Genomic DNA, 13,424 nt, shown 5'->3' with positions numbered 1-13,424 from the left:
TACCCCTTCTCACGGTATCCGACACATGGTAACCAGTTCAGGCTAGGAACCCGGTTCAGCTCCCTGCGTTGATTGATAAGTCAATTCCTGCGCTAGAAAGGTTGGGCTTCAGTTCCCAGCGGTCACCGGATGCGGAGGCGGTCTGGAACATGATGCGCAGCAAACGCGATGCGGACCGCACGGAGACGAGAATTAGCGAGCCATGCCCGCATCGTCGCTCGCCATCCGCACGGCCCGCGCAGGCGTTTTCCGCCGCACGCGCTTCCTCCGGAATTCTTCGGGTCCGAATGTTTCGACCCGAACCTTCCGCCGATGATTTTTTCCGGGCGATCGGACGGGGCCGAAATTCTCCGCAATTCTTCCGGTCCGACCGGATCGGATCCCCGCGCCGTTCGGCGCTGAGCGCGCACGCGCACAGATGGCTCTTTCCCGCGCGTGCGTCGAACACCAGCGTGATTCCCGCGTGATTTTTTGGTTGGTATACGATGTTTCTTCTATTTTTTTGTCGGCCCAATAACAGCACGCGGGGCGAAGCAGCACATATACGTCTCGGAAGTGCAAACCCAGATACGTTTCGTTTAGTTTCTTTTTCTTTTTTATATCCCTTTTCTATTTTATTATATTTCCTTTTTATGTTTATTTTATTTTTTCTTTTACTGTAATTATTTTTTCTAGATTTCATTTTTTGCGTTCACTCCTAGGTTGGTATGGTTATTTTTTCTTTTTCTTTCTTATATTTCTGTTCTTTTCTCTTGTGGTTTCTTCTTCTTTTATTTTCTTTACCTTTTTAAATCTTTCTTTTATTTCTTTTTTCTTTTGCTCTAATTAATTTTCCTTATTTTATGTTTTACTTTTTCGTTGATGACATGAGCTATAGAGTTAGCGTATTCCAACGACTGGAGACTAGAGCAAGCGGGGAGCCGCATACGATGTTCTATGATATATTCAGTGATGTTCACGTATTGTAAGTGCATCTAGTCTTTTAGTGGGTTTTAGTGAATTGAATGACAACACCATTAAAAGTCTAACAAGTTTGCTAAGTGTTGAACATAAAATTGAGTTTATTGCATACACTTGTGGATTGTGGAATAAGAAGTGTATATAGGTTCAACAAAAAGGCAAACTTGATGATATTTCACATAATGTTCAAATCAACGTCAAAATTATGTATTGTTGTATTGGAATATCACGAAAATAATATAGTTCAAGAGAAAGACAATAATGCAAATAGAGTTGATGAAATAGCTTCTATGTTGAGGAATATCATAGTATCGTAAGAAAGTAAGCATATTTGGCAAATGTTAAAAGAGACATGAGTTGATTTTGGATTGATCTCAATAGTGACATGCTTTGCATGAACAAGAAAAGTTTGATAGTGGATTAGCTTTGATCAAGAATTGAAGAATGAATCAAGAGTGTATAAGCGAGGAAATGTTAAGCAAAGGTAAAATGACAAAGGAGACAATGTATAATGGATATAAGATGTTCTCTATATTGGTTTGCTTGTATGGATAAAGATTTAAAAATTCACTTTGCATTGACTTGATCAAGCTAAAACTACGAAGATAGATATTGAAGTGAGTATTAGGAGTGTCAAGCCAAAATAAAAAGGACATAAGGAATCATGAATTGGCTTGACCATATTGATGTTGATTCATATGTCTTTATGTGAATTAAACTAAAGTTTAATTGATCTCAACATTCATATCTAGAAGATATTCAAGCAATGATTATAATTTTGAAGAAACGGTTTTTCAATGGATACTTAATATGACGTGACTTGAGTATGGCTTGATAAGGTGAAGATAGCAAGGAAAGGGCTTCGAGGGACTAAGCAAAGGTGAAGGACAAGCGATGGCTTGAGGACCGAGGTACCATGGCTAAGGTGAAGAAAAGAGTACTTGCATTGATTCGAGAAATTAATCGAGCTATGAGGAGTCATATTGTGTTGATGATCAAATCATTATTGAAGTGACTTGAAGCCATGGATTGAACTCATGTGTTGAAATGGTTCAAGTCACATGCATAAGGTATAATGGGAATGAGAACAATACATTCAATAGTGGAGCCTCCAATTATAAAAAGGATGCGGTGACCAACTTAAAGGTGTTTAAATTCTTTGATATTTTGAATTTGAGTTTAGAAAAAACTGTACTATAAAGGGGATACAATGCACACGCTTTAATGTGCAACCAAGTGCTCATTTACCCACCAAATATCCTTAAAGCCTCAACCAAAACAACAAGCTTTGCAATCCTATCTTTTGTGCTGCCTGGCAGGTGAGGCACTATCATAGTTCAGGTGAGGCACTGTCGCACTGCGGCACTGTCGTAGTTTAGATGCGGTACTGCCATGACTGAACTGATCGTTGGGAGCAGGGGGTATTTATACCCCTTCTCTTCCTCCCCAACGGCTCTCTTGAACCTCCTGCTCATTCCAGCTCGTCAAAAATAGAAAAGAGCTACTCTCTCTCCTGCACTCACCATTGAAGACCCTCAAGCTTCTCCATTTGATTCCCTTCCAAATCTAAGAGAGTTTGAGCCTTCAATCTACATTAGAGAGTAGCCCCAACTGTTCTTCATCTCCTAGAGCACTTGGTTTGTGCTCAAGCCGGTGGATTATGTTTGTTACTCTTGGAGCTTGCTCTAAGTCGGTAAGAGCATCACTCGTGGAGCTTGTCAACTTGTGTGGCAGCCTTGAAAGGTTTGTAATCACCCCAATCATCTAGTAAAATCATCTCTTATATCAAGAGTTCATTCTCTTACTTGAGAACGAGGATAAGGTTGAAAGAGACCAAAGCTTTTGTGGCTATCTCAACAATGTGGACATAGGCAAGCCTTAGTGGCGAGCTAAACCATGGGATAAATCGGTGTGTCACTTGTGTTCTTGTGATTTGCATTGCTATACTTGTATTTGTGGTGATTTTAGGGTTTGGTCCCGATCTACTTGCTCGTGCACTTCCACCAACATCTTGGTGGTGGAATATGCTCTACACTATTCTAGGAATATTAGTAATTTGCTCGATCTACTTTTTCTTGGGTAGTTTTTGAATTATAGTTCGAGCTTATCTGCAGGAGCAGCAGTGCCGCACTTTTAGTGAGGCAGTCCCGCAGTGCGGCAGTGATGCACCTTAAGAGCAGCAGTGCCGCACCTACAATTTAACTTCCGCTGCGGGTTTGTTTTAAACAGGCCTATTCATCCCCCTCTAGGTGACATCAATGTCCTTTCACGTATTATAATGTGATGTTTTATGTTGTTTTTATGATGTTCACATAGTGTACATGTGATGCCCTATGATACATTCTTACGATGTTTATATAGTATATAAGTGATGTTCTGTGATATTTACGTAGGTATACAATGTCATGTTATTTGATATATTATTTGATGTTCACGTTATATACATTTGATGTTTTATTATATATTTTGTGATGTTCACGTAATAAGTTGTTTTAGTAGTATTTTTGTGATACTCTATGTGTTTTTTATCATGGTCTTGTTTATATGTTGTTTTGTATTATATTTTATTTTTCGTTCCACTTATTTACAATTAATTACAATTCTCTTTTTTATTTCACTGTTTCTTTGTGTATTTCATTTTATTTCCTTCGTTACTTGCCCTTTTTCTTGTGTTTTCCCTATTACGTAGTTTTTTATATTTCATGAGATGTCCCATGGTATATTTTGGTCTAGAATATTATTTTTGCAAGGTGAAATACTTTTTTCTCAGACTTAAATGGTATGGTAACATACAAAAATAAGTCGCAATGGTACGAAATGAATTTCTTAGACCATATCTCTCACATATTATTTTTGCTCCTCCTATTTTCTAATATTTAATTCTGATCTCCTTCACATGTACGTGCGAGCTCCTATTTTATAATAGTTTATTTCACCTCTACTTGACATCTATACATGCATTCACGTGACGATGTCATCTCGCCAGCACGAGCGCTCGCGGAGCGGAATTCCCGTGCCACACATATTTAAGCGCCTAGCGGCCATGCGGAGCGGGCCGACCCATGGCCTGGAGCAGCGGAGGCCCATGCGCGGACTGTAACACGCCCAGGAAACGATGCAGGTGGGCCGCCCGAACGACGCAGGTTGCTTCCGTCCCGCGCGCGCGAAAAAAATATTTTGCCGACCAGGCACGTTGATAGGGTCCGAACGCCAAGACCCTATGAGCCCCCGAAATTCTCCGGGTCCGAATTCCACCGAACGGTGCCCCGCCACCTCCAGCACGGTGCCAGCCCGCTAATTTCCGCAGCCCCTGGATGAAAGCGACGGCCAATATACTACACCTAGGCTACGTTAGCTTCTCTTTTTTTTCTTTCTTTTTCTTTTTCTTTTCTTTTGTTTTCTTTCTTATTTTTTCTTTTCATGCTTCATTTATTTTTTATTTTATTTACTTTTTTGTTTTATTCGTTGCAAAAAAAATACTTTTTTGTTTTATGTGATTTTTTATTATTGTTTTCATTTTAGTTTCTCTTTCTTTTTTTTTCTTTTACTCTAATTATTTTTTTGATTCCATTTTTGTTTCTATGTATTCACCCATAGGTTGGTATGTTTATCTTTTTTTTTCTTTTCTTTCTTATATTTCTTTTTCTTTTCTTTCTCGTGTGTTTTTTCCACCTAGGTACGTTAGCTTCTCTTTTTTTTCTAATTCTTCTCATTTCTTTTCTTTTTCTTTTTCTTTTCTTTTCTTTTGTTTTCTTTTTTCTTTTCGTGCTTCATTTATTTTTTATTTTCTTTACTCTTTTGTTTTCATTTTAGTTTCTCTTTCTTTTATTTCTTTTTTCTTTTACTCTAATTTTTTTATTCCATTTTTGTTTCTATGTAATCACCCATATGTTGGTATGTTTATCTTTTTTTTCTTTCCTTTCTTATATTTCTTTTTCTTTTCTTTCTCGTGTGTTTTTTTTTCCACCTAGGTACGTTAGCTTCTCTTTTTTTTCTTATTCTTCTCATTTCTTTTCTTTTTTTCTTTTTTCTTTTCGTGCTTCATTTATTTTTTTATTTTCTTTACTGTTTTGTTTTATGTGATTTTTATTATTGTTTCCATTTTAGTTTGTCTTTCTTTTATTTCTTTTTTTCTTTTACTCTAATTATTTTTTGATTTCATTTTTGTTTCTATGTGTTCACCCATAGGTTGGTATGTTTATCTTTTTTCTCTTTCCTTTCTTATATTTATTTTTCTTTTTCTTTCTCGTGTGTTTTTTCCTCTTTTTCATTTTCTTAATCTTTTGTTTTTTTCTATTTCTATTTATTTTCTCTTTTCTTTCCTACTTTTCTTGTTGTCTATTTTTTTAATTACTATACAAACGCTTTTCCTTTCATATGTTACATAACATACATATATCAAATAATTTTTTAAAATTCCTTTTTTTCCTTCCTTATTTAAGTTATTCATTGATTTTATTTTTCTATTTATTTTCAGTTGTTAACCATGTTTCCGTGTGAATTTTTTTACTTAGTTATCAACTCTAATTAATTACGTTAATATCTTTATTTTAGTTTTTTATTTTCTATATTATATGGGATACATGTGATGTTCGTGTAGTATATATGCGATGTTCTTTTATGTGTTTTGTGATGTTCACATAATATACATATAAAGTTTTATGATATTTTTTGTGTTGTTCACATAGTATATATGTGGTGTTCTGTGATGCATTTTGCGATGATCATGTACTATACATGTGATGTTCTAGATATATTTTTGTGATATTCATGTGTATACATGTGATGTTCGTGTGTTATACATGCGATGTTCTGTGATACGATGTTCTATGATTTTTTGTGATGTTCATGTATTATAATGTGATGTGTTGTTATGTATTTTGTGATGTTTTTGTAATATACATGTGATATCCATATAGTATATATACTATGTTTTGTGGTATATTCAGTGATGTTCACGTAGTATACATATGATGTTCTACGATATATTTTGTGATGTTCAATAATATACATTTGATGTTCTGTGATATATTTTATGATGTTCATGTAGCATACATGCGATGTTCTATGATGTGTTTTGTGATTTTCACATATACATGTAGCGGCGGACCTAGAAAATATTCCAGAGGGGGCTGAACAATATTGTTGTTCGATCTTAAGTCTCAGCCCCCTTTTCTATAGAACTTTGTCTAAAAATTCATGGGAGCTACACAGGGGTTCCACTACTGCGATATGGGTAGGGGGGCTTGAGCCCCCCCACGCCCACCGCTGTGTCTGCCCCTGTATACATGTGGTGTTTTGTGATGTTCATGTAATGTATATGTATGATGTTCACGTAGTATACATGTGATATTCTACGATGTATTTTGATGATGTTCATGTGCTATACATGTGATGTTCTATGATGTTTTTTTAGGATGTTTACATAGTATACATGTCATGTTCTGTGATGTTTTCAGAATGTCCACATTATATAAATGAGATATTTCACGATTATCCTTGAGTATCCACATAGTATCCGTAAAATGTTCTATGGTATATTTAGGTTGTTTAAGGCCTTGTTTAGTTTCCCCCTAAAGTTTGCTCCCTATCCCATCGAATGTTTGGACACATGCATTGAGTATTAAATATAGACTAAAAACATAACTAATTGTACAGTTTGCGACTAATTTGCGAGACGAATCTTTTAAGTCTAATTACTCTATGATTTGATAATGTGGTGTTATAGTAACACATGTGCTAATGACGGATTAATTATGTTTAATAAATTCGTCTAGCGAATTACTGACAGATTTCTGTAATTTGTTTAACACCCCATGCAACACCCACATGTGACACCCGATGTGATACCCCAAAACTTTACACACTGGATTTAAACAAGGCCTAAGTAGTTTCTATTTCTATGTGATGTTCTTTGGTGTTTTAGTTTTTTCTTTCCTTATTTTATCTATTACTTTTGATTACTATCTTTTTTATTTGTTTTATCTCTTACATATATTTTCCTATATTCCATGAGATGTCACATGGTATATTTTTGTCTAAAACAATATTCTTGTTTGATGAGATTTTGTACAAAATATTCAAAATAAATGTGACCATGCATATGTAACGTGTTCATATGTGCATATATATATATATATATGCGCTACTAAAGAAGCATGCATGCACCTTCGCGCGTGCTAATTAATAAATATATAAGAGAAGCAAGCTAACACTTAGTTTGGTTCATCATGCCGGACAGCTTGTATATATGGCATCCATGTATTTTTTTCCCTAAAATTGCATACTCGACGGATACGTGAGTCGAGTATGTATTTTTTTCCCCTAAAATTGCATACTCGATGTATACGTGAGTCGAGTATATGGTTAAAAGTCTTCCCTCAATGATATAGCTTGCTAATATACAAGGATAATAAGCTAGTTGGTTTATTAGTCGTCGATCATTTGTGCTAGCAAAGAAAAGAAAACAGAAATTATGTACGTGTACACACGTACTTGTGAAAATGAAGAAAAGAAGCAAGCTAGCTGCTAGCATGTGCTTGGGGAGTTCACGTATAGAACCCATGTATCTTGTGCATGCCTAATTTGACGAACGAAGGAAACCCGTACGGACCCGTACTCGTATATCGGAAATTTTTTTTAGTAACGTAAGTACATCAGATATGTATTGAGCTTCCGCGCGTATCGCGGAAGCAAGCTAGCTGCTAGCATGTGCTTGGGGAGTTCACGTATAGAACCCATGTATCTTGTGCATGCCTAATTTGACGAACGAAGGAAACCCGTACGGACCCGTACTCGTATATCCGAATTTTTTTTAGTAACGTAAGTACATCAGATATGTATTGAGCTTCCGCGCGTATCGCGTGCTCTCGGTTGGCTTCTGAACATTCCCGAGCAATGCATGGCGAGGCTGGGTGCGCCAAGCGACGGCACGCAGCTGGGCCGGACGTGACCACGCGCGCGCGGAGCCAATTTAGGCCCTGTTTAGTTTACAATTTTTTTTTTTTTTTTTTTTTGCCTCCTATAGTAAAAGAGCATGTTCGACACATGCATGGAGTACTAAATGTAGACGAAAAAAACTAATTGCACAGTTCTCATCAAAATCGCGAGACGAATCTTTTAAGCCTAATTAATCCATGAAAAGCCTTAAGTGCTACAGTAACCCACATGTGCTAATGACCGATTAATTAGTATCATTAGATTCGTCTCGCAGTTTCCTAATAAGTTCTGTAATTTGTTTTTTATTAGTATGCAAAAACCCTTCCCAATATCCTTCCAACACATCCGAGATGTGACACCAAAAAAAATTTTCACCGGACACACCCTTGTTTCTTCGGCGGGTGGACTCCGTCCGAACGGCCGGTGCCTAACAGGCCCCGCCTCGCTCCCCTAGCCTCTCTCGCGAGCGCCTTTATTTTCCCCACCCACGCGATGCCGGTCCCGCGGACCAGGTGCCATAGCAGGCAACCAACGCCGGTTATTATTGACTCGGGATTAACTTCACTCGATGAACAGAGATGACATGTAAAGTGAAAAAAAAACTATATATAATACAAATAAATAGCGATGCGTAATCCATGTGATGTGACACAGCACAAGAACAACTGGTCGCCGCAATCAGATAGGTACTATTTGGTTCAGGTTGTCCTGGGTAGCAGCGTAGCAGTAGCAGCTTTAGGGGTCACCAGATAGAAAATAAATAAGTGAGCATTTACATTTAATACATCATCAGTGAGCTTCATAAATTGATAGATATCCTTTCTTGCTCTGAGCCCTGAATTTAAAGTGTGATAGTTAAACAACATGGACAAAAATTGAGGCACTCTCCTTCATATACATTATTAAGCGAAGCATAGCATCATTCATCGCCATACCACTGGATAAACCATGTTCTGTAACCGATACAAAATATATATAATGAAAAAAAGGGAGAAAGCGACAGGAACTGCAAGTTTGTTGGCTGAAACCACGGTTTCACCCCTGATCATGATCTCCCCACACACACGAAAACTTTTGGAAATGAAAATAAGGTAGCCTAGTTATCACTTCACAACCAAAGCATTCCTCGATTCAATCCCGTTGTGGCAGATGCCATCCACACGAAAAATTTGTGACCTGTGGCCTGCTTGTTCTGTTCAGTGGTTGATGCAGGCGTTCTCATCCACCTCCTCGAGAGGAAGCCTCTTCCCTTCGGTGACCTCCTCCTGCTTCCCTTCCTGCTACAGATAAAAAAAAGCAATGAGTAAAGAAAGAGCCACTAATGACAATGCTAAAAGAGTGCAAACGGTATGAGCCGATTAGTTTTATACCTTTGCAGCAATAAGACATTTCTTGTACGTGCTTTTAAGCTTCCTTAGGCTCATGCTATTATAATCCTGTGGCTGCTGCTTCTGCATCTCCTCTGATTCTCCCTCCTTGAAGGTGAACTCATCCAGGGACTTCACAATGTTGTCAACCTCTTTCGATGATTTTTCAGTAGCATCAGCCTCCTCAGGACCCTCCTCATGCTCTAAACTCATGGCAGAATCATCCAGAGACTTAGTAGTTTTGGTTGCAGATGAAACAGCAGCCTGGCTTTCCTCGAGCACTGGAGGAGAATTGTCACTCTCAGTTTCAGCATCACTGAATATCATGATATTGTCAAACTCTGGTGATAGGTCGCCACTGAAATCATCATCTTCAGTAGAGGCATCTTCGTTGGCCTCTTCAGCTATCCCAGTTCCCTGCAACATTTGGACTGCACCAGTAGAGCCAATTTCATCGCTCTCATCAGTAGAGCCAATTTCCTCAGTGGTCTCATCATCATCTGAAGCCCATTCCTCATCTTCGTCGAGATCGTCTTCTTCACTGGTCTCATCGTCTGTCAGTTCACCCTGCAGCATCTTAGCAGCAGCTCCTTTTCTCTCTTCACTTACATCTTCATCTTCTTCACTCGTTTCATTGTCTGCCAGCTCAGCCTGCAGCGCCTTATCAGCAGCCCCTTGTTTCAATTCAGTGAGGTAATCTTCCTCATCAGCTATCCCAGTTCCCTGCAACATTTGGACTGCACCAGTAGAGCCAATTTCATCGCTCTCATCAGTAGAGCCAATTTCCTCAGTGGTCTCATCATCTGAAGCCCATTCCTCATCTTCGTCGAGATCGTCTTCTTCACTGGTCTCATCGTCTGTCAGTTCACCCTGCAGCATCTTAGCAGCAGCTCCTTTTCTCTCTTCACTTACATCTTCATCTTCTTCACTTGTTTCATTGTCTGCCAGCTCAGCCTGCAGCACCTTATCAGCAGCCCCTTGTTTCAATTCAGTGAGGTAATCTTCCTCATCTTCTTCACTGGTCTCACCAGCCTGTGGCATCTCATCAGCAGCACCTTCTTTGCCTTCAGTGAGTATGACTTCACCTTCCTCAATGGTCTCATCTTCTCCCGCAGCAGTCAGAATCTCCTCTGGGGTAGGATCAGTCTCAACAGTGTTAGCAAAACCATCTTCCTTGACGGCCTCCTCATTGATGGCCACTTCCTCATCTTCAGTAGCCTCCTCACTGATGGCCACTTCCTTATCTTCAGTAACAACCTCCTCACTGATGGCCACTTCCTTATCTTCAGTAGCAACCTCCTCACTGATGGCCACTTCCTTATCTTCAGTAACAACCTCCTCACTGATGGCCACTTCCTTATCTTCAGTAACAGGAATGATCTCATCAGTCATCTCCCTTGCAGGTGCGAATTCAGCCAAGTCCTCACAATCTTCAACCGTGGCATCCTGTTCCTTCTCAATAACACCTAGGATGGGTGAATCATCCATGACTGTCAAATGAGCAGATCTCTCAACACTGATAGGTTCCACCTCTTTCACAATTCCTGACAGTTACGCATCAGAATCAGAATACACAATTAGTAAAAAGGGTTCAACGAGCAGAAACTCAGCAAATAACGACTGAAAAAGCAACAATTAAGAACGTGTAGTACATATACATCAAAGAACTTATGGCCGGATTAAGCATGCAGACAAAGAACAAACGGGTTGATTTCAAAATGTCCTGGTTCAGAGCCTCAACAAGACAACAACTACAGATAAATCAAGAAACTAATGGTTGGTCTCGAGTTGGTCTCCAGTATGCAAACAAAGATCATATGGATAAATTTCAAGATGACATTGTCAGAATCTCAATAACTGCAGACAACAATTCAAGGTACAAACGACAGTATTTGGGAATGCCTCTCACCTTCGTGGGGTTTTGTGGACTGTTCCTCCATGACAACCACCACTTCCTCCACCTTAGGATCATTGCAGCTCTGAACCAAAACAGCTGCAGACGCTGTGGTTGCATCAGAAGAATCAGCTGCGCATTCAAGAAATAAGATCACTGACTGCTTAGGAACTATACCTAACAGTAAATTTCGAATTACAGAGCAAACAAGGAACATTGAAACTTTCAGGATAACAGATAGAGTGCAAAAATAAATTTCACCTTCCTCACCCTCCTCCAGTTCCTCCTCTTTGTTGTCTCCTTCCAAAAACTTGGCAATTTCCTCCTCCTCCTCATCACATTTCACATCCGAGGCAACAGCTACATGATAACAAAAGCAGCATCAAACACTGTCCCCATAAAAATTGAACAGTAGAACCAAAGCAATCAGGGAAGTGAAATCCTCTAACCCTTTGGTTCCTCTTGCTGCCCCTTCTCCTCCTTTGGGTCATCACATTTCACATCCGAGACAGCAGCTACATTGATAACGAAATCAGCATAAAAAGGCTATCCACAAACAATCGGACAGTAGAAGCAACAAGCAAGTCGATCTGGGAAATGATATCCTCTCACCTTTCGGTTCGTCTTGCGGCACCTTCTCCTCCTTTGATGCGGCCGCCACCACCTCGGCTTCCTGATCCAAAGCTATCGTCATCTTCGATGTCTTTTCCTCGGGTACATCTTCGGCGGGTCGGTCCGCCTCCACTGGCCCCGCGGCCTTGCGAGACGCCGTCCTCTGGCTCCTCCGGGTGGCTGGGGTCGGCGCCACCTCGCCCGTCTTACGAGCGGCGGTCCTCCTAGCTGTTGCGCGCGTACTGCACGCCGGAACCGGAGTAGGAAGCCGCGCGGGCGTGGCCCGAGTGCTGCGCAGCGCCACGCCCGGAGTCTTCACGATCTCCTTCATCTCGACCTCTCCTCCTTCAACCTCCATCCGGATGGCCTCTGGTGATTTCACCGATACGCGACGGCCGCGGGGGAGCGGGCTACCGTGCTGCTGCTCCTCGACGGCCACCACCTTCGCCGCCGACTTCATCGCCGACTTTCCTGGTGTCGGGAGACAGAGAGTCGTACCGATCTCGTCGATCCCGTCGACCTGATCGACAATCAAAACCCCCACATCAACTACCATTTCCAAACCTAACAGGCCTCATGAACGTACACGAATCGAGAACTCACCGAATCTAGTCCCTGGAGCGCCTCGGCCATGGCGGCGTTTGTCATGTTGGCGCGGACGCCGTTGCGCTTGCACAGCGCCTGGAGCTCCCGTCGCGAGAGGGTGTGGAAATCCATGGCCGTCGCCGCCTCCATCTCCCCCCTCGTCTGCTTACCTTCTCCTGATGCGAAGGGGTGCGGTGGATTTGTGGATGGGATGCGAATAAGAGCAGAGATGGGATGCGGAGGAGGTAGGCGGCGGAGGGATTATTATATAGGAATGGATCCGACCGTTGCAAGGGGGCTCGTCTAGGGTTTTCCCCTCTCGTTTGAATGTTTGAAAGTTTGAACGCTGCTCAGCTCGGGTCACGGAGTCGGCTTCGCGAAGCTGTTCGGTGGCGTTTAGTGGAGCATGTATTGTCACTGCAGGTGGGGCCCGGAGGTGATTAACGAGTATGCACGCCGTCCACAGTTCCTCCTCCGTTGATTAGCTTCGGTGTGCGAGCGTCGCTGCATGTGGGGCCTGGGGGTGATTAGCTAGTACGAATAGTCGAAATCCGGAAGGAGTTTAAGGCCTCGTTCGGCTTACCCCATATTCGGCTTGTTTTTTCAGTCGGAACAGTATTTTTCTCTCACGACAATTCAGCCAGAACAGTGTTTTCAGCCAAGATTCAGCAAGCCGAATGTGGCCTAATTGAGGATGCGTGACAGGGTGTTTTCAAGCTTTCCTCTTGTAATTGCGATTCGTATCGTTTCTATATTTGTTGCTTGGTTTGGAAAATGGTTATCACGTTTAGGTGCGAACAGGTAATCACCTTCCATACCGTTGATCCGTTTAACTTGACGAAGATAGGTGTGAACAAGAAATCAGTCAAAATATTGATCGTTTCGATATTTGTGTTGCTCCACTTAACTTGACGAAGATAGGTGTGAACAATAAATCAGTCAAAATATTGATCGTTTCTTTGTGTTTTCATTTTTTTCGTGTAATCAGCGCACCCATACCATTAATCAGCATCGTAGAGTTATTTAACTTGTTGACAGTCATCTCCCAAAAACTTAGTACTAGTTGC

General features: G+C 40.8%; 1 protein-coding gene across 5 annotated transcripts; it reads right to left on the bottom strand.

The window, feature by feature from the left end:
* Positions 1-8,692: 8,692 nt before the first annotated feature.
* Positions 8,693-12,951, bottom strand: LOC136467526 (uncharacterized). Of its 5 annotated transcripts, none has more exons than XM_066466257.1 (8): positions 12,376-12,951; positions 11,773-12,292; positions 11,610-11,675; positions 11,422-11,520; positions 11,176-11,292; positions 9,447-10,810; positions 9,270-9,416; positions 8,693-9,179 (listed from the first exon to the last, which is right to left on the bottom strand). In XM_066466257.1, the coding sequence occupies exons 1-8, from the start codon at positions 12,505-12,507 to the stop codon at positions 9,096-9,098; spliced, it is 2,529 nt and encodes an 842-aa protein (XP_066322354.1). In that variant the 5' UTR covers positions 12,508-12,951; the 3' UTR covers positions 8,693-9,095. The 5 variants fall into 5 exon arrangements, with proteins under 5 accessions (XP_066322354.1, XP_066322355.1, XP_066322352.1 ...); XM_066466258.1 differs by having other exon boundaries at positions 9,270-10,484; positions 10,521-10,810; XM_066466255.1 differs by having other exon boundaries at positions 9,270-10,810.
* Between the last annotated feature and the right edge of the window lie 473 nt (positions 12,952-13,424).

This window comes from Miscanthus floridulus, chromosome 7 (assembly GCF_019320115.1).
Source record: "Miscanthus floridulus cultivar M001 chromosome 7, ASM1932011v1, whole genome shotgun sequence".
NCBI classification, from domain to species: domain Eukaryota; kingdom Viridiplantae; phylum Streptophyta; class Magnoliopsida; order Poales; family Poaceae; genus Miscanthus; species Miscanthus floridulus.
This window is presented reverse-complemented; position numbering and strand designations above follow the sequence as displayed.

Bases quoted from the DNA above. Each gene is read 5' to 3' on its own strand.
- LOC136467526 (XM_066466255.1), bottom strand. From the start codon at position 12,507: ATGGAGGCGGCGACGGCCATGGATTTCCACACCCTCTCGCGACGGGAG. The intron at 12,293-12,375 runs GTGAGTTCTCGA...ATTGTCGATCAG, and splicing joins CGCTCCAGGGACTAGATTCG to GTCGACGGGATCGACGAGAT. The intron at 9,180-9,269 runs GTATAAAACTAA...TTTTATCTGTAG, and splicing joins AATGTCTTATTGCTGCAAAG to CAGGAAGGGAAGCAGGAGGA.